Source organism: Piliocolobus tephrosceles, chromosome 8, assembly GCF_002776525.5.
Source record: "Piliocolobus tephrosceles isolate RC106 chromosome 8, ASM277652v3, whole genome shotgun sequence".
Taxonomy (NCBI): Eukaryota; Metazoa; Chordata; class Mammalia; order Primates; family Cercopithecidae; genus Piliocolobus; species Piliocolobus tephrosceles.
The window spans coordinates 43,800,317-43,819,640 of NC_045441.1; the positions used below are offsets into that span (position 1 = coordinate 43,800,317).

At 46.9% G+C, this 19,324-nt stretch overlaps 1 protein-coding gene across 1 annotated transcript in view; it reads left to right on the top strand.

The window, feature by feature from the left end:
- Positions 1-12,881, top strand: part of LANCL2 (LanC like 2) — a 66,568-nt gene extending 53,687 nt beyond the window's left edge. The window contains exons 7-9 of the mRNA XM_023232000.1: positions 4,510-4,686; positions 7,544-7,616; positions 10,362-12,881. Of these exons, the coding sequence (XP_023087768.1) occupies positions 4,510-4,686; positions 7,544-7,616; positions 10,362-10,456 (345 nt within the window). The 3' untranslated portion in view covers positions 10,457-12,881. The remainder of the gene's footprint in view (positions 1-4,509; positions 4,687-7,543; positions 7,617-10,361) is intronic.
- The last annotated feature ends 6,443 nt before the right edge of the window (positions 12,882-19,324 follow it).

Consider the following 19,324-nt stretch of genomic DNA (forward strand, 5'->3'; position numbering starts at 1 on the left):
GTTTGTTTACTCAGTCATGGGAGGAAGAGTTTTACAGTCTCCCAGCTGTTTATTTTCTTCTCTTTAATTTTTTTACTGTTTGCTTCATGCATTTTGAGGCTCTGTCCTAATACATGTTTGTGACAGTTATGTTTTCCTAATGAATTGACTCTTTTATCATCATGGAGTGTTCCTTTTATCTCTGGTAATATTCTTTGTCTTGAAATCTACTTTGTCTGATATTAATGCAGCTGCTCCAGCATTTTATAATTACTGTTTGCATGACACATCTTTTTGCTTTCAGCCGGTATGGGACTTGTGTTATAGCTAGTCTAATAATCCCAGTGTTTTAATTGGAATTAGTTCATATATATTTAATATAATTATTGATGTGGTTGGATTCAGCTCTGCCATTTAAAATTTTTTTTTTAATTACATTTTGTGTTTTTCCTCCCTCTGTTTTTTCTTTCCTGCTTTTCTTTTTTTCTTTTTTCTTGTTTTTTTTTAGGGAGTTAGAGAGATTAGTTGCAAATTTTTTAGGATTGTCTTTTAATTTTTCTGTTGACTCTTTTTTTTTTTGAGATGGAGTCTTGCTTTGTCACCCAGGCTGGAGTGCAGTGGTGAGATCTCAGCTCACTGCAACCTCCGCCTCCCAGGTTCAAGCGATTCTCCTGCCTCAGCCTCCTGAGTCGCTGGGACTACAGGCACGTGCCACCAGGCCCAGCTGGCTAATTTTTGTATTTTTAGTAGAGATGGGATTTTACCGTGTTGGCCAGGCTGGTCTCAAACTCCTGACCTCAGGTAATCCGCCCACGTCAGCCTTCCTAAGTGCTGGGATTACAGGTGTGAGCACCACCATGCCTGGGCCTCTGTTAACTCTTTAACTGTATCTATTTGCATATTTTTTTTACTAATGCTACAGGGGTTGCAATATATATCCTTAGCTTTTCATAATGTCCTTAGAGTTAACACTGAGCCATTTCACATAAACTGTAAGAAACTCATAGGCAGGTGGTTCTGCTTACTCCAGAGCTTTGCACTCTATCTGCCATATTTATAAAATCTACGAATGTTGTAAACCACTGATATAATATTAGAATTTTTGCTTTATTTTTAATTTAAAAAATTATTTTTGAAGAGACAGGGTCCTCACTGTGTTGCCCAGGCTAGTCTCGAACTCCTGGGCTCAAGTGATCCTTCTGTTTCAGCCTCCTAAAGGGCTGGGATTACAGGTGTGAACTACCATGGCTGGCCAGAAATTTTGCTTTAAATAACCCTGCATATTTTATTTTAATTGATACAAGCAAAAACGATAGTTTTGTTATTTATTTATGTATTGCCCATTTTTAGTGGTCTTTGTTTCTTCCTGAAGATCCTGATTTCTATCCGGTATTATTTCTTTCATCCTGTAGAATTTTACTTAGCATAGGTTTGGTGACAACAAATTGATTTTCATTTGTCTTAAATTTGTTTTTATTTCACCTTTATTCTTAAATACATTTTTGCTGGATGGGGAATTCTAGGTTGACTTTTTTCCTTTTTGGTGCTTTAAAGGCATTGTTCCGTCATCGTCCACCTCTGTTGTTTCCAAGTCATTCTCTGCACTGTTCTTTTGTATGGAACATGTGCTTTTTCCCTACAGGCTTTCACGGTTTCCTCTTAATTTTTGGTTTTTAATAGTTTAACTGTCACGTGCCTAGATGTATTTGTATTTATTGTGCTTAAGATCCTTTGAACTTGAACTTGTAAACGTGTATCTTTTAGTACACTGGGTGACTGGCCCCTCTTTTCCTACAGGTTCCTGAGGCTTTTGTTTTCTAGATTTCTTGTTCTTTTCTGTAATTAGGATTAGATGATTGCTATTTCCCTGGTTTTGTATTCACTCATGATTTCTTCTGTTGTGTCCAGCCTGCTCGTAAACCCACCGAGTTTTGTAATTTTACCTATTGATGTTTTTCTAGGTCCAGAATATCCCTTTGTTTCTGTCTTATTCTGCCTTCCTCTTCTGAGGGTTCACTGATGATGAGTATAGTTCCCTTTTCATCTTTGAAGGTATTTCTAATAACTGTCTAAAACCCTTGTCTCTATTTCTGACGTTTGAGTCGTCTTGGGATCCATCCGTTTTGTAGCATGGGCACACAGGCCCAGGTTGGGTGCGGCAGCTGGCCTGAAGTCACAGCCTGCCGTGATGGAACAGGGACTCTAGCCCTGCGTCTGACTGACTCCAGAGCCCTCGGGTTTTCCTTTGCATTGTGCTGTCTTTCTGCACTTTCTGTCCTGTACTGCCCAGGGAAACTTACCATTTTGGGGAGGTAATGTGGATAAGTACATGGATTTTGTAGCCCATGTATGATTGCTGTAATACAATGTGGAGAAGATTAATCTGTGATTAAGTCCAGGAGCTCTTTTCTGTAGTTCTGAATTCTCGGATATCTTGCTGTTAGAAGTAGCTGTTTGCTTAGAGCATGAGTGTATGTGGTGGCAGGAGCAGACATGGTAGGCTGCTGGTGCTGAGAAGCAGCAGTGCAGGCTGCATTGTGGGCATGGCTCTAGCAGCCTCAGCCTCGCAGGCGCAGGGACAGCATGAAGGAACCCTGTTCGGTTTTCCTGTGGACCCTCAGTCACCCGGGCTCCCACCAGCAGGGGCAGCTCTGGCTCACTAATTTAGGGCTGTCCTCACTCTGTGTGATTTCAGGACACAACCTCTCAAACAATATCTTCTCACCCATTAGCTTTGACCAAATATTTCCTTAGGATGGGAAAACATGTTTTCCTTTACAGTTCATTTTCAGAGGCTTAAGATGCAAGTGACAGGATGAAGTATGTGTGCTGGCAGGATACCATAGAAAGAGTAATGGTTAATCATAGCCAAGAAATAGCTAGCACTTCCCATGTGCCAGGCACTGTTCCAGGAGCTCCAAGGATGTGATCACATCTTAATCTTCATAGCAAGCCACTGAGGTGAAGGACAGTCATCCTTTCATAGTTGAGAAAACTAAGACATAGACTTTCAGTGACTTAGCCAAGGTCACACAGTTAAAGGGTGACAGTAGGGACTCAGCTCAGGCTGTCTGACCCCAGAGCCCACATCTTAGCTGCCTTTGTGACTGATAGAGGGGGTCCTGCTTCTGATTCCCTAACAGCCTAACTTTGGGAACATTTAATCTCCCTGGTGATTTGCTGTGCCTCTGTTTCCCGCTCTGCCCTCTGTAGACACTGGTCGCAGTTCGTGCCCAGCCCCCCCACCTCCACCTTTTTCCTGCGACCTCAGAGCCCTTCTCGGCTGAGTACCCAGCTAATCAGTCACAAGTAGAGGGACCTGACCTGCCACCCAAGTGGTGATGACCTTTGTGCCTCTGATCCATTGTCCAAAACCCATTTGCACTGGAGTGGGATGAGTTAACAGGTAGGGATAACTAAGAACAGACTCTGAGGAAAGGATCAGGAAAACAGAATATGGCATGTGAGAAGAAAGAAGAAAATGTACAAGGGAATCTCAGGAGGTGAAAACCCACAGCTTCTTCTTGCCGTCTCTTGCCTTCACTGAGCCTGCCTGTCTCTGCAGCTGACCATATAAACAACTCAGGGAGGTGATGCTTGCTCCTGGACCCCAGAAAGCTGTGTGCCAGCTTCCTTGGGATGGGTGAAGATGGATCTTGCCAGCCTGGTGAGGCAGGGTCCTCGGGTGCTGTTGATGTGTGCTGACCAGTGTGTTGGACATTCTTGCCCTGCTAACAGGGCCTCACTCTCTCGATTGCCTTCTACAAGAGCAGAAATTTTAGAGCTATGGGATGTACGTGCCAAGAAACAAGAAAAACATCTTACCAAAAAGATATGGCAGCTTTAATTTTAATTTTAAAGAGTAAATTTTAGAATTATTTTAGTAAAACTGTGAAACAGAAGGAGGACGAAGGGAATAGGCTAATGCGGGGGTCCCCAGCCCAGCCCCCAGGCTGTGAATTGGTACTGGTCTGTGGCCTGTTAGGGACCGGGCTGCACAGCAGGAGGTGAGCGGCAGCGCGCAAGCGAAGCTTCAACTGTGTTTGTAGTGGCTGCCTGTCACTCACATTACTGTCTGAGCTCTGCCACCTGTCAGATCAGCGGCCACGTTAGATTCTCGTAGGAGAGCGAACCGTATCGTGAACTGCTTATGCGAGGGATCTAGGTTGCGTGCTCCTTATGAGAATCTAACTAATGCCTGATGATCTGAGGTGGAACAGTTTCATCCCAAAACCATCCCCAACTCCCCTTCCTGGCCATGGAAAAATAGTTCCACAAAACCAGTTCCTGGTGCCAGAAAGGTTGGAGACCACTGGGCTAATGGATTGAGATTGCGAGATTCTATGTACGGTGTTGCTGCTGGGTTTTTTGTTTGTTTGTTTGTTTGTTTGTTTGTTTGTCTGTTTTTCACCCCAGTACCATTTCAGTTTTCCTAATATCATGCCATGTCCTAACCAGAAAGGGAAAGTATTTTGCCAGCTCGTCAATGAAACCGTCTTTTTAACACTGCTTTGTTTTTAATTTGCCAAGGTCTTTAAGGAGGAGAAGTACTTGAAAGAGGCCATGGAGTGTAGCGATGTGATTTGGCAGCGAGGTTTGCTGCGGAAGGGCTACGGGATCTGCCATGGGACTGCTGGCAACGGCTACTCCTTCCTGTCCCTTTACCGTCTCACACAGGATAAGAAGTACCTCTACCGAGCCTGCAAGGTGAGGGTGGCTCTGTGGGAACTGCTTCCAAACAACCCCGAGTGGGCACAGAGTCCAGAAGTACAACTCTTGTTCCTTCTTTTAATCTGTTTCTTCCAACTCTGTAGCTTCCTGTTTTTCTTCTGACACAGCTTTGTCCGTGGCTTCTCTGGGCCACAGTGTCCCTGTCTATAGAATGGGGAGCACAAATGTCAATGGCTTCTGAAGAATATGTGTCCTGGAGTCACTACCTGATGAGAATTACCACCTGTGCCATTTATTGGCTTTATGAGTTTGAATGTGTCTCTTCTTCAAGCCTCAGTTTCCTCATTTGTACAGATAGAAAAAAAATACTACCCACCTCCTAAGGATGTTGCAAGCAGAACTGAGCTAATGTGCAGATCATCTGTAATCATCCTGCCAGACCCTCCAGCGGCTTCCCATCGACTGTAGATGGAGCCTGCACTTCTCCGCCAGGTTGACAGAGCCCTGCGCACCTTGGCCCCCTCTGTGTCTCTACCTAGTCTCCTCACCATACCCTGCCCTCTAGCCTGCCGTAATACAGCCATGCTGCCCTAAGAACGGAGTGTGTCACTCTTGTTTCCGCTGGACCTGTCATTAACTCTTCCCTTCAGGAGCACTCTTCCTTCAGCATGTGGATGGTGGCTCCTTGCCATGCTGATCTGAACTGTGACATTCTAAGTAGGACCTTTGAGACCCCCAAGTGGATGATCACTCAGTTGCTCATTGTATGTTTTTGCGTGTTTCTTGAGTATGTAGGCTGATAGAACATAAGCTTCTTGATCTTGTTTGTCTGGGTCACTATTCTACACTAGTACTTGGAGCAGTGTATATCTCCGAGTAGAAACTCACTAAACATGCACTGGACATGTGAAGATGAATGGCACAGAGCAAGACTCAGTAAATGTTTGCTAGTATTCTTATTATGTACACATTTCACAAAATGTAGTTGTGTGCACACAGAAAAAAGATCGGAAGAAAATACACTGAAGTGTGTACAGTGACCCTTGTTAGATGGAGGCATTGAGGCTGATGTGTTCTTTATACTTTTTGAATATCTGTTACTTTATGAAGCCTTTTCTCAACCCAAATGGAATGGGCCCCACCTTGTTGGTGCGCCGGAAAATGCACACACGTCTGTGGCTCCCCCACTGACGAAAGCATGCAGGAGGCTGTGGAAGCAAAGAGGGCAGGGCCCAATTTGGCATGGCAGGTCAGCAGAAGAAACTGCTGTTCCGAAGTCCCGGAGGTGTGAGCGCCCAGACACTATGGCTGGAGCACGGGGGATGGGGCAGAACAGGAGCCAGCAAGCGGGGAGCAGCCAGATTCCGCAGGCCTGGGCCAGCCTTGATGATGTGATGATGGTAGATGATTATGCAAATATGGGCAATGCAGGAGGGTTGAGATGCCGCCAGTTTTTTAAAGATGAGGGGTTTTTCAGGTGGGCCAGGCAGGGGTGGCCTGCAGAGGTGGAATGCAGTTCTGATAAGGAGAATAGCCTGGGCAGAGCTGCAGAGCAGGAACCAGCTCAGTGTGTTCCTGACTCCATAAGCACTTCAGCCTTTGGGGTGTAAAGGGAAGGAAATGTGTGAGGAAAGGTGTGAGGAGGGAAAGGTGAAGTCAGACAGGTGGGTAGAGGCCAGAGAAAGTTAGTCCTTCCCCGTAGCCAGTAGTTCTCAACCTTGTACCACTGGGAAGCTTTCAAATAATGACTGGACCTCACTGTAGACCAGTTAAATGAGGAACCCCCAGCACTAATATTTTTCAAGCTCCCCCGGTAATTTTAGTAATCAGCTAGCATTGGATACCGGTTTGGAAGATGGGGGTTCATGGAAGGGTTTGGAATCCATGTTCAGACTCCCCTTTTAGAAAGATCGCTGTGGTCCCAGTAGGAAGAATGAGGCGAGCTTGAGTTTCACGGTTTAGTAATTAATGCAAGAAATGTTGAGTTATAAACCAAAGCATAGGTTGGGATAAAAAATGAGACATTTAGAAACACCTATGATGTAAAGCCCACAGAATTTAATGCATGTTTTTGAATGTGGAGAAGATGGAAATATCTGAATGTCTTTCTGTTGTCTGACTTGGAAAACTGGGTAGATGGGCCATCAAACAAGCTAAGAGTGAGCAGATTGGGGGGGTCAAAGCAGAGTGAGTTTCTTTTTATGTGTGCTGAACTTGATACTCCTCATGTTTATTACTTATGATTCTTAGTGTACAAATGACCTTTCACATTATGTTAGCTTAGGCACAAAAGGGAAGTTTATTAAAACGTTATGGAAATACCCATTGAAGAGGTCTAAGAAAAAAGGGTCAAGGAGCCCAGAGGAGAGCACAGGAAGGGCTGAGAGCCAGGGGCTGTGAAGGTGGAGAGGCTGCCAAGCAGCAGCTGTGGAGGGGCTGCCGTGAGAGGCGGCGCCCCGGGCAGGGCTGAAGCTGTTTCCCAGCTGGGGCCGGGGGAGCTGGCAGCTGCTGCTGAGGGCCGTTTTAGAGCCAGGGTTTTTTGTTCAGGATAGAGCAGGCGTTTCGAGTTGCTTCTAGAATCGTCAGCTGAAGCGGCAGGAGGAAGGTGCCAGGGAGAACAGAGTGTCATTGAGCTGTTCAGTTTTCACCTTGGACTTCCCAGCAGCCGTAAGGCAGACCCCACTCTACAGCTGAGGCAGCCACAAGCAGAGGTGACAAGACTTGCTAGGCCTTGCCCCTGGAGGAGGGGGCACAGGAGCCCATGGATCCCACCCTGAATGCCCTACAGCTGGGGGTCCACTTCCCTAATTCCTGTGAAGACATTGCATTCTCATTTATTGCCTTTTCACCAAGTAGAAACTCCAGTCTTAAAAAGAAATCCCTTTCTTTTCAGTTTGCAGAGTGGTGTCTAGATTACGGAGCACACGGGTGCCGCATTCCTGACAGACCCTATTCACTCTTTGAAGGTAAGAGTGAGAAAAATGCTATGGTTTAAATGTTTGGGTGAAATTGGTTCTCCTGCCCCTGTGGACTGGCACTGTTCACATTTGACCTGGCTCAAGTAATACTTCCAAACTGTAAAATAAGTCAGCAAATTAGCTTATTGCTGAAAATTATGTTGAATTTCTTCACCTTACCTATATTTTTTGCTCCTGTGAATGTCTTCCAAGTGCTCTTAGGTTTTTTGTGAGCTGTCTCTGCAGACAGAACCGAAGGCTTGCTGTTAGCAATGGAAGAAATAGTTTACTCCTCTGTGTTTCATCTGTAATGTTGCGTACTTAATATTGGTGTATTCATGGGAAGCTTTACTAATTACTTAATATATATTTAATATTATATAAAGAAGTATGAATAATATTGGCAATTAGAAAAAATAGCAAAAGTGAATATTGAGGAAAGTTCTGAAAAGAAGAGCACTGATAGGCAGTCAGTGAAAGCAGCAAGGATTCCAGAGTCCACCGAGGGCGCAGGGGAGGGAAGACTGGAGCGCAAACAGAGAAGCCCCACAAACAGGCCCGGATATTCATTAGATTTATATGTGGGTGTGGGCGTGTTTTCTGTTTGCTAATATTTTGGTAATGGTTTTTGCATCTCTATTCATGAAGGGTACTGGCCTACAGTTTTCCTGTTTTGTGCTGTCTTTATCTGGTGTTGGTATCAGGGTCATACTGACCTAATAAACTGTGTTGAGAAGTATCCTCTTCTGTTTTCTGGGACAGACTGTGTGTTAATTGGTGGAAGAATTGGTATTAATGTAATTTAAATGTTTAGTAGAATTCTCTAGTACAAACTTCTAAGTCTGGAGATTTATTTTTCTAGACTTTTAAAAGAAATTCAATTTTTAAAATAGTTATAGGGCTGTTCAAGTTGTCTATTTCATATTGAGTGAGCTGTCATAGTTTGTAATTTTGGGAAATCGGTTAATTGTGTACATGTGAAATTCATATGTGTACCCTATTGGTAGTATCCCCTTATCATCCTCTGTCTGCATTGTCTGTAGTGGTATGTCCTGTTTTAGTTTTTATACTGGTAATATTTTTAAATCACTTTTTAGAAATATGAGCAGAAAATAGAGCATGTGTCACATCTTTTGCAGAAGATGATCTTTTTAATATTCAAAGAACTCATAAGGAAAAAGTATTTATTAGAATAAAAGTTTTAGTCCTCGATGTCATAAAAGTGCAATGCATTTGCATCAGATATAACAGAGTTAATGCCGGAACTCTAAATGGAGTTTATCTAGCCGATAATAGCACCTCCAGAGCCCCAGTGGCTCAAAAGCTTTGGACCCTAAAGGCGGGAAATTCATAGGTCACCTCCTTCCCCTGTGCCTCGCCAGTGCCTGGCAGACAGAACTGTGGGGGACTCTCACCAAATTCCCATCGGGATGGAGGGATCATTAGTCCATGTGCCTAGCAACGCAGGCCATTGTGGCAAACTGGCTGGCTGGAAGAGCCACTGGGAGGGCTTCCTGGCACCTGGCACCTCTTCTGGAGGAGCTCACGCCTGCTGGAGTGCGCCGCCCAGTGGATCTGCTGCCCACACACCTGAGCAGGAAAGCCAGGCTCGTCCCTGCAGGGCCTGCTGTGGGGCCTCCTATGCTCGTTATGGGTCCCTGTTTACTTTTCATGGGCACTCCTAGGTCAGTGGTTTTCTGATTTTTTAAATAAGTTTCTGGAACCCTTTCTTTAAACAGTTTTTACAGAGAAGGCTGGGAACACCCCAGATGACCTTCAGTAGGAAAAATAGGGAAACGGTCTGCAATGTACTGTTCAGCAGTATGATGGGGCCAACTATGAACACGCACAGAACATGAATGAACTGCAGGAACCCTGACAAAGGAACCAGATGCAAGGGCTATACACTGTGGCCATGCTCCTAAGAGTGCCAAAGCAGGCAGAAGTAATCCCTGGTGGACCAAGACCAGGCTGCCAGTTACCCCTGGGGGGACCACAGGGACGGGAGGGACTGGAGAGGGGCACTTGGAACTTCTGGGGTGATGGAAATATTCCAGGTCTTAATCGGGTTTCTTTTGCACAGGTATATATGCATTTGACAAACCCTCAGAGAAGTACACTTTGGATTTGTGTGTTTCATTGTACGTGAATTTTATATCAAAAGAAAAACTGTAAACAAAAACCTAATAAGGGAGGAATTGTTCTGATTTGAGTGGGGACTGGAGACCTGGAGGCCTTGGTGGGCTCCTAGCGCCTTCCCCATCCCATACCCTTCCTATGCTGCTGTGAGTCTAGTTGAAAACCCGCTGCTTAATTACTGCAGTGATTTGGGGTGGGGATTTTGACCAAATTGAGATTTGTTAAAAATAACATTCTTCAAATATCAAGAAGATGTAAAAGCAACTTTGAGCATATACAGGTTCTTGAGGGGAAGCTCCATGTGTAGGAATATCGAATTAGCAGCATCCATAAGTTCCATAGCGATTCTGTGATGTCACCTTAAAGTTTCAAGATATAAGATTAAAGCCCAATAACCAATTTTTAAAATATAAGACCGTGAGGAAAGCTGGTATTACTATATTACCTGCTGGGTGCTAAATATAAGGATATCTTTGCTTTTTAATGAAGTCCTCTTTAGAGTCCTCAGCCCTTTCCCACATGCTTGCAGCCCCTGGTAAGGGAAATGATTAAAAGTCACTGTCTTAGACACTACCCTTGTGCCATTCCTAAGAGGCGGCTCATTTTACGTTGCAGGCATGGCTGGCGCTATTCACTTTCTCTCCGATGTCCTGGGACCAGAGACATCACGGTTTCCAGCATTTGAACTTGACTCTTCGAAGAGGGATTAAAAGGTGCAAAAAGACAACTAAAATACCCGTTTGGAACAAAAGCCACCAGATTGCTTAGTGCCTGACACAGAAACAACTGGGAATCCTGAAAGAGAAGCAGACACCGTCACAGGCCCCTCTGTTAGAGCATGAGTGATCGAAGCCATCCATAAACATTAACGGCACCCTCATCAGTATAAAATATGACTTCTTCACATACAGATTCTCTGTAGTGTTTGCATGTTTCTTGGTGTTTGTTGTATCCAGGTGTAAGTTGTTTTAAATGGAAGGCCCTTCTATTCCTGGGGGCTCGGAGCTGACCACGCATGAATGTATGGCAGTGTCCACTTTTCTGTATAAAATGTATAAAGTGGGGTTTCTTCCGTATTGACAAACGAGGGAACAGTTGATGTCTATCTGGTATATCAGAAAGATTATCTAGGGTCTATCCTAGTGATAATACATTGTCGGCCTTTTCCGTGGCACCTTCCAGATGAGTATGAGGGAACCACCACTCCAAGGACGGACAGGAGCAGCAGTTCCGCAGGGGCGTGCTGGGGTGGTTTGGGAGGGCACAGCTGAATGCTTCCTGTTTGGATTTTGCACTCACCTTCGTGTTTTAAAGAAGCCTCAGGGTGCATTACGGCTCTGTCAGGGCCCCATTCCCAGCAGAGGCTTCAGGTGCTTTTGTATAGGGTCCAGGGCAGCCGGAGCATAGAGGGTGAGACTTCTGGACCCAAAGGGAGCTTTCCCAAGAAGCCTTTGGTGACCACACTGTAGGCAGCAGTGACTAAGCACTGGCAGTTTCAGAACGTTTACCCGGGTGTATGTTACTAAAACAGGCTCCACCTCAGTTTATCAACATTATAAGTTACTGTTCTAAGAAGAGTAAATACAGTTCCAGATGGGTTATTACAGATGAACAGAAAGTCACTCAGCTGGACTCATGTCCCTGCAATTAAACTTATTTCAACCTTTTGGAAAGTTATCAAAGTCTAAATTTGGAATGAATGCATTTCATATTTTTTGTCTACTTTTGGGTGATAAGTACTAGCCCTCATTTATAGATATGAGAAACATAATGTTCTAACCAACATCATTATGGTATTTGTGTGACTTTTATTTAAAAAAATGTGAGCAGTAATTTGGGTTAGCCTACCTTCATTCATTCTGTCACATAGATTTCAGTTTTTAGAAGGGTTTCTGTCATCATGGAACAGGTGGTCTGGGACTAAGGACTTCTCGTCTTGTGAGCTAAGGCTTGTGTCATGAAAGACAAGTGGACTCTCTTAACAGCCCAGTCCTCGTCTGCAGGGGGCAGCCTGAGCATTTCCCAGCCCCAGTGTCCACACCTCTCAGAAAGGAGAAAAAAGAATGTCAGTTTAGGAGAAAAGCCTCCTTTTTACTTGTGTGATTGTGTGTGGAGCTGGCACCCTAAATGTGTGACATTCAGCTTCTAAACGATGCCTGGAGAGTCTCTTTGCTGCAGACACCCTTGCTCCTGAGTCATGATTATTTTCTTTCATGTTAGATTGATGACTTCTGTGAATAGAACTGATCCTGATCCTATTTTACCTGACCTCCTGGACCCGCTGATGGGCTTTGCAGGCAGTCCAGCAGCCCACACCTGCAGGCAGGATGCTGTCATCAACGAGCTGAGGGCAGCTGCTTTGCAGAAGACCTCACACGATGTCCAATCACATCCAAATAGCATTGTTCCCATCCTCCCCACCCACCTCATCAAAACATAACACATCACAGCACTCGGTACAGGTCCTGCCTCCCTGTTTCCCAAGGGAAGCAAGTAGGCAACACAGCCAGCACGGTGCTCTCCAGGGCGGCCCCTCTCAGAGAAGGAGGCAGCTGGTGCAGCCAGGCATCTGCAGAGCAGCCACAAAGGTGGCCTAGGATCCAGGTGTCTCCCCAGGTGAGTCCATCCACACACATGTTTGAAAAATACTGTTAGTCTTTCTAACACACTGAGGGAAAGATTTTTAAAAATCTGTGGAATAAAGGAGGAGATTTTATTTACAGATTTTTTAAAAAGCCACCTGGGTTGACACCTTCCTGCTTACCCACTAGATGTCAACAGAGATGCTGTTCTGTGACTCTGCATTAACCCCTGCCTCATGTCTGTCACATGTGCTGCTGTGTGACAGTAATTCCAGCTCAGTCCCTGCAGGCAAAGGAGAAACGGGACTTACTTCACAGGACAGAGGATTGACAGAAGTCAGTTTAAGGGAAGTTTTTGAATCAGACTTCAGTACATCTCATTCATTTCTTGGATTTGTGTTCACAATTGTGTTCTCTAAAATGTGTCTAAATTTTAAAAATAGGTACATGCATAGTATCATTTTAAAATATGAAGGAAGGAATTTGATGTCCACAAAAAGTGTTTGAGGTTCTCTGGTTTTGTTAGTAAAAGCCAGTTCTGTGGTGTTGACCTGTGGAATCATCATTTTCGTTTCTCCGTGTTTGAGAGTGACATTGGTTAGGAGCAATGGCAACTGTTCCGAAGGTTGGATTCTTCACTTAAAAATGTGACAGTTGTGGCTGGGCCTGATTGCTCATGTCTGTAATCTCAGCACTTTGGGAGGCCGAGGTGGGCAGATCACGAGGTCAAGAGATCGAGACCATCCTGGCCAACATGGTGAAACCCGTCTCTACTAAAAATATAAAAATTAGCTGGACGTGGTGGCAGCCACTGTAGTCTCAGCTACTGGAGACGCTGAGGCAGGAGAATCACACGAACCCAGGAGGTGGAGGTTGGAGGTTGCGCTGAGCTGAGATCATACCACTGCACTCCAGCCTGGAGACAGAATGAGGCTCCATCTCAAAAAAACAAAAACAAAACAAAACAAAGGCAGTTGCTTGCGTTACGATGTTCTAGTTGCAGGTCTCTTTTTCTTTCTTTTTTCGAGACTGAGTTTCACTCTTGTTGCCCAGGCTGGAGTGCAATGGTGCGATCTCGGCTCGCTGCAGCCTCCACCTCCAGGTTCAAGCGATTCTCCTGCCTCAGCTTCCCGAGTAGCTGGGATTACAGGTGCAAGCCACCATGCCTGGCTAATTTTGTATTTTTAGTAGAGATGGGGTTTCACTATATCGGCCAGGCTGGCCTCAAACTCCTGACCTCAGCCTCCCAAAGTGCTGGGATTACAGGTGTCAGCAACTGTGCCCGGCCCTAGTTGCACGTGTCTATACGTGCATTCTTTTTGATTCCAACAAGACCTTTGGAACCCTGGGTAAGAAGAGCTGCATCTATCGAGCTCCCTCCTTGTGATGGGCCCTTTATTTTCACAGCAGCTCTGGGAAGGGGGACTGTTGTAAATACCACTTTCTCACAGTTGAGACAGTGCTGGATTTGCCCAGCGTCTCACAGCCCGTGTGTGGGACAGTCGGGTCAGACCCAGGTGCTGCTCTTGGTGCGCCCACTCCCTCTTCCCTGGTGCTTGATGCAGGAGGAAAGCCACGGAAACCCCGGAGGGCTCTGCGACGTGCCCGTGAGCACATGGGTAGTGAACAGAAAAGCAGGACGGACCATGTAGGGCTGCTGCTTCTGGCCCTGTCATGTCTATTCCCCCGCGGCCTTCTAGGTGGGGAGGGACCCTACAGCCATTTGTCGGAATTGAAACTGCTTTTTAACTTAGTATTACTAGGCAGTTTTCACATCTGTTACTTCATTTGCTAAATTTACAAAAACAATAGTCCAAGTTTAAAGTCCAGGTTCCCTAAGACATCTTTGCAAACCATCTCCACTCCCACCCAGGCTCTGTGCTGCGGCTTCTATGGCCCTACCTTTCATGAGCCTCATGGTTTGGTGACAGGCTGGATGTGTGATGCGGATGGGACCGTTGGTGGTCCTCAGGAGGCATAAGCCCACTACATTGCCTGCAGAATTCTGTGTGCACATGATTACTGACCTGGAGAGACAGTTCCCAGTTTTCATTAGCGCTTCAAAGCGGTATGTGACCTGAAAAAGTTGAAGTGTCAGGTTGGGAGGTAAAGAATGTGTGTGGGCCAGCCGGGTTTCAAAGCATGGAGCCGGGGGTGCTGTGGGAGGTGGACATGGCTGCAGGATTGGATCAGGAGGTACCGTCACATTTAGGAAGACCCCTCTTGTGGTGGAAGATGCCGCCAGCAGGTCCTGACTTTTCCACATCAGTGTCAAGTCCATCGTGACCAAGGCCCTGGTGCCTGTCAGCCTCTTCTCTGCTTCCCAGTACACGGCTGTGGGCATGGGAAGTGGTGGTCCACGCAGCACAGCATGCAGCCCTGAGTGAGCCAGCCGGGGGGCTTCTGGAAGGCTATTCCATCCATTGTCTCCTGTCAAGAGGCGGGGCTCCTTTATGATCCTGTTTTACCCAGACTGCAGCTCCCTGCAGGCCAAGGCGCAGGGACTCTCAGATGCCTGGGGCTATCAGTCAGCTTCACAAATCTCACCGTCCCCAGCTCCCTCTCTCATCTGGAGGTGGGAGGCTCGATTTTCTTCCACTCAGCAAATGCTTACGGAGCATCAGCACTGTGCCAGGCATTGTGCTGAGTGCTGCGAGTGGAATGATGAATAACCACCCTGGCTCCTGTCCTCAATCAGCATCACATCAGGCCTGAGGAACCTCTGCGGCACGGTAGAAGCCTCGAGCTGAGCTCAGACTCAGGGTGCCTGCCTCAGAAGAACCCCGGAGTGTTCCTCTGCAGTGAGGTGAGGACAGCTAGCTTCCGGGTGAAGGATGTTGTATGCCTCTTCCAGATAACAGCAGGAGGTGGACCAAAGGAAAGTGGGGGTCAGCTCGGCCTTGCAGTGTGACACCTGGTGGGCATGAAGGTGAAGGTGGTAGTCCCTGTTGTCAAGGAGTATATGGTCTACAAAGAAAGTAATAAATACATATTTACATTTTACAGCCACGCCAGGGTGGTGTGTGTTAAGAGCAGAGACTCTGGAGCCGGGGAGCTTGTGTTCACCTCTGAGCTCACCTGCTCCCTGTGGAAACTTGGGCAAGTGATTTCTTGAGCCTCCGTTTCTTCTCTGTAAAATTGGGACAATGGTAATATCTATCTTACTTGGTTGGTGGGAGGATTTAAATAAAATGACAAATGGGAAAAGCCTCTAGCCCACGCAAGTGCTCTGATGGGGCAGGTGAAGGTGCTGGCGATTGGCTTTCATGTGAGGAGGTAGGCTCGCCTGCCTGCGTTGTGGAGGGAAACACAGATCTGTCCTGCCTCAAAGTCTCATGCCTCATCACAACCCCGTGTCAGTGCTCTGCCTGGCAGCCCCCGGCTTTCAGACAGTTGTGCATGCGTGTGCGTGCGTGCATGTGTGTGCGTGTGCGTGTGTGCATGCATAGGTGCGCTGGTAACTGCCCCAGGGTCCTTCAAGAGGAAAAGATGCTGCCGGAGCAAAGATGTCCTAAGCCACAGTTTCAGGCTTATTCAAAATCCAGGAATTCAGAGAGACCAGGGTCTCAGCTGCTCTGGTGTTTTCTTGGGCGCCCCAGGGAGCTTTCCCTGGTTCTGTGGCCCTCTCCACCCTCCTCATTACTGTACAAGAGTAACTTGTGTCTTTCATAGGATCATCCAGCAGATGTGCTGCTGCTCACATGTTGATAAGGATCTTACCCCACTCTTAGGGTATTGCCCATAGGAGAAAAAAATGTGTCCCGAGCGGCATAATGTCACGTTCACCTGTAAGTGTATAAGCATTCCTAAAGTTCCAAGAACTGACAAGGCCAGGCTTTCAGACCATTCCTAATAAAGGTGGCAAGGAAGTTACCAAACACTGTGCTTGGCTGCTGGAAACTAGGTGTGATCCCCAGGACAAGAGAGGGTGACCTACACACACCCTCTTGACAAGCCAGAGGTGGCCTGGCTCCCGAGGAGTCCTCACAGAGGCCGCCTGGTAGCTGTAAGGAGGGCCATGAGCACCTGCAGTGCCTGCTCCCTCAAGGCAGCTGAGGAACTTATCTTGAGTCCTCGTGTGCCAGAAAGATGTCTTTCACCTGCTCTGACACTGAAGTCATAGTTTGACTGCTTATAGGATTCTTGACGGGTTCTCACTTTCCTACTGATATCTCAAGGCATTGCTCTGCTGTCCTAAACCTCCCATTGCTGCCTGTGGGGATTTCATAGCCATTGGGATTCTTGTTTCTTTGTATTTGATCTTGCTTTGCAGGTTGTAGGATTTTCTTCATCTGATAATAGGCCTAGTCCTGGTTCTTAATGGGCCCTTCCAATCTGTAAATTCATGTCTTTCAATTCTAGGAAATTTTCTTGAGTTATTTCTTTAATGCCCCCTCCCTCTGTCCTTGTCTCTTTTACTTGAACATCTGTTATTTGGATGTTAAACCTCTTAATATAATTCCTGATTTTCTTTCTTCTGTTTTACACCCCTTTGTCTTTTTACTTTACTTTCTGAGAGATTTCAACTTTATCTTCCAGTCCTTCTATCGAATGTTTCATTTCTTTTTTCTGGAATTTATTTTTCATTTCAGTGTATCTTTTATATAGTATCCTGTTTATTTTTTATTTTTTTATTTTTTTATTTTTTTTGGAGACGGGCTTTCTACCTTGTTGCCCAGGCTGGAATGCAGTGGAGTGGCGTGATCTCAGCTCACTGTAGCCTCTGCCTCCTAGGTTCAAGTGATTCTTACGCCTCAGCCGCCCAAGTAGCTGGGATTACAGGTGCCCCCAACCTCACCCAGCTAATTTTTTGTATTTTTAGTAGAGACAGGGTTTCACCATGTTGGCCAGGCTGATCTTGAACTCAGGTGATCCGCCCACCTCGGCCTCCCAAAGTGCTGGGATTACAGGTGTGAACCACCGCACCTGGCCCTTATTTGTATTTCTTGGTTTTGGTGTCTTATCTCTCTGAGGATGTTAATTTATCCAACTAGTTAATGTATCCAACTGAGTAAGTGTTTACTCAGCACCAGACACTATGGAGGCACTTGGAATCCATCAGTGAAGAAAACAGGCGAAGGCCCTCACCTGAATGGGTCTGCAGTCTAGCAGTGGGAGATAGACAGTACACATAAGTGTGCACATTTTCTTATATGTTATAAGGTAATAAACGATACGGAAAAAAGATAAAGTAAGCAGGATCAGAGAGACTGATGGTGGGAGGTACACAGAAGGCTCTTTCAAACAGAACGGTAACTGTGACACTAAAGTCAACACTCAGAGAAAGTGAAGAGGCTGGCAGGTGAGTAAGTGTGGACAGGGAGCCTCACACAGAGCAGGCCAGGCAGAGGCCCCAGGGAAGCACTTGTCACTTGCTGCAGAATCGCAGGCCTTGGAGAAGGCACAGAGGCCTTGAAGGCCATTCTTAGGAGTTTGGCTCTGACCACGGGTGAAACAGAAAGCTCTGGAGGGCTGTGAGCAAAGGAAGGCATTATCTGGCCCACGTTGTAAAGGGATCACTGTAGGAACGTGGGCAGGAGCAGGGACCCAGGCAGGGGGTCCAGGAGGGAAACGGCCGTGGCTCCGCAGGTGCAGGTGGTGAGCAGAGTCGGAATCTAGAAGGATCTTGAGCTGGAGCCAGCAGGACTTCCTGGCATTCAGGGGCAGAGTAAGAGAGTTGTCAGCTATGGCTTGGGCACAGTGGCCAGACACCTGGCAGGGCGCCAGAGGCTGAGGCGCGGAGGCTGGGCTGGGAGGGACGGGCTGAGATGGAACCAGGTTGTACGCACATTGAGTTGGAGGTGGCTTATTAGAGGCGGGCAAGTCTGGAGTTTGGAGGGAAGTCTGTGATGAAGGTGTCACTTTGGAGTTGTTTGCTTATCGCTATTATTTAAAGGCAGGAGACCTGATGAGGTTACCAGGGAAGTGAGGGGGACGAGAGAGGGAAGGGAACCAGGATGCAGCCCTGGGCCACAGCTGCAGAGAAGAGGAGAAGGAGCAGTCACTGAGGTGGGGAGGCAAGAGTCTGTTTCCCTGGAAGCCGTGCGTGGAGAAGGGAGGGGTCACCTTCCTGTGTCAGAGGCTTCTGATGCATGAGACGAAGGCCAAGCACTAGCCATTGGAGTCGGTGTGGAGGGCTGTGGTGAACTCCTCAGCAGCACAGGCAGCACTTGACAGGAGTTTCATTGCAAAAGGTAGGACAAAGAGAGTCACAGCTGGTGAGCGAAATAGGGTCAAGAAAAACTTTAAGTTCAGAAAAATAACAGGATGTTCGTAATTTGATGGGAACGATATAATGGGCAGTTGGAAAGAAGAGGTGATGTAACACAGGACACAGTGGGAGTGCTGGAGTGGCTCTCCAAGAAGGCAAGGGCCTGGCGGCTGGTGTCCCAAGACTAGGGATCCGACAGGAGCGCCCACACCACTGTGGGTGAACAGACACCGGTGGGCGCAGGGGCAGGGTGGGAGCGGTGGGCGCTGCCTCCGAGCTTCAGTTCTCAGTGAAGTAGGCGCCAGTGCAGCAGCATCTGCTGCCTGAGGATGGAGGAGGCAGAGGTGCTGGTATTGAAGGCAGAAGAGAAAGTGTGAAAGCGCCCAGAAGGAGAATGAATGAGCTGTTCTCCAGCTGCAGCCTGCCAGAGAGCACAGAGTGGATCTGCCAAACACGGACTGCTGGGCAGGAATCTGATTCAGTAGGTCTGGTTGGGGCTCGAGAATGTGTATTTCTAACAAGTTCCAGGATGACACTAATGCCGCTGGCTGGGGACCCCACACTTTGGGATGACACTGGTCTGGAGGCGGGTTGCATGGTAGCCTCAGGGGCTCCTGTGGTCACCGCTGGGGAGAGCGGGTGGCACTTTTGTGCGTTCCTTGCCAGGCATTCAGCTTGCCATTTAGTGTATCCCACCTGCTTTTTCCTGCATGTGGGCTCATCAGCTGTCCTCGAGCGTACACATAGTGACATGCTGTGGAACAGTCGTGAGTGGGGACAAGCAC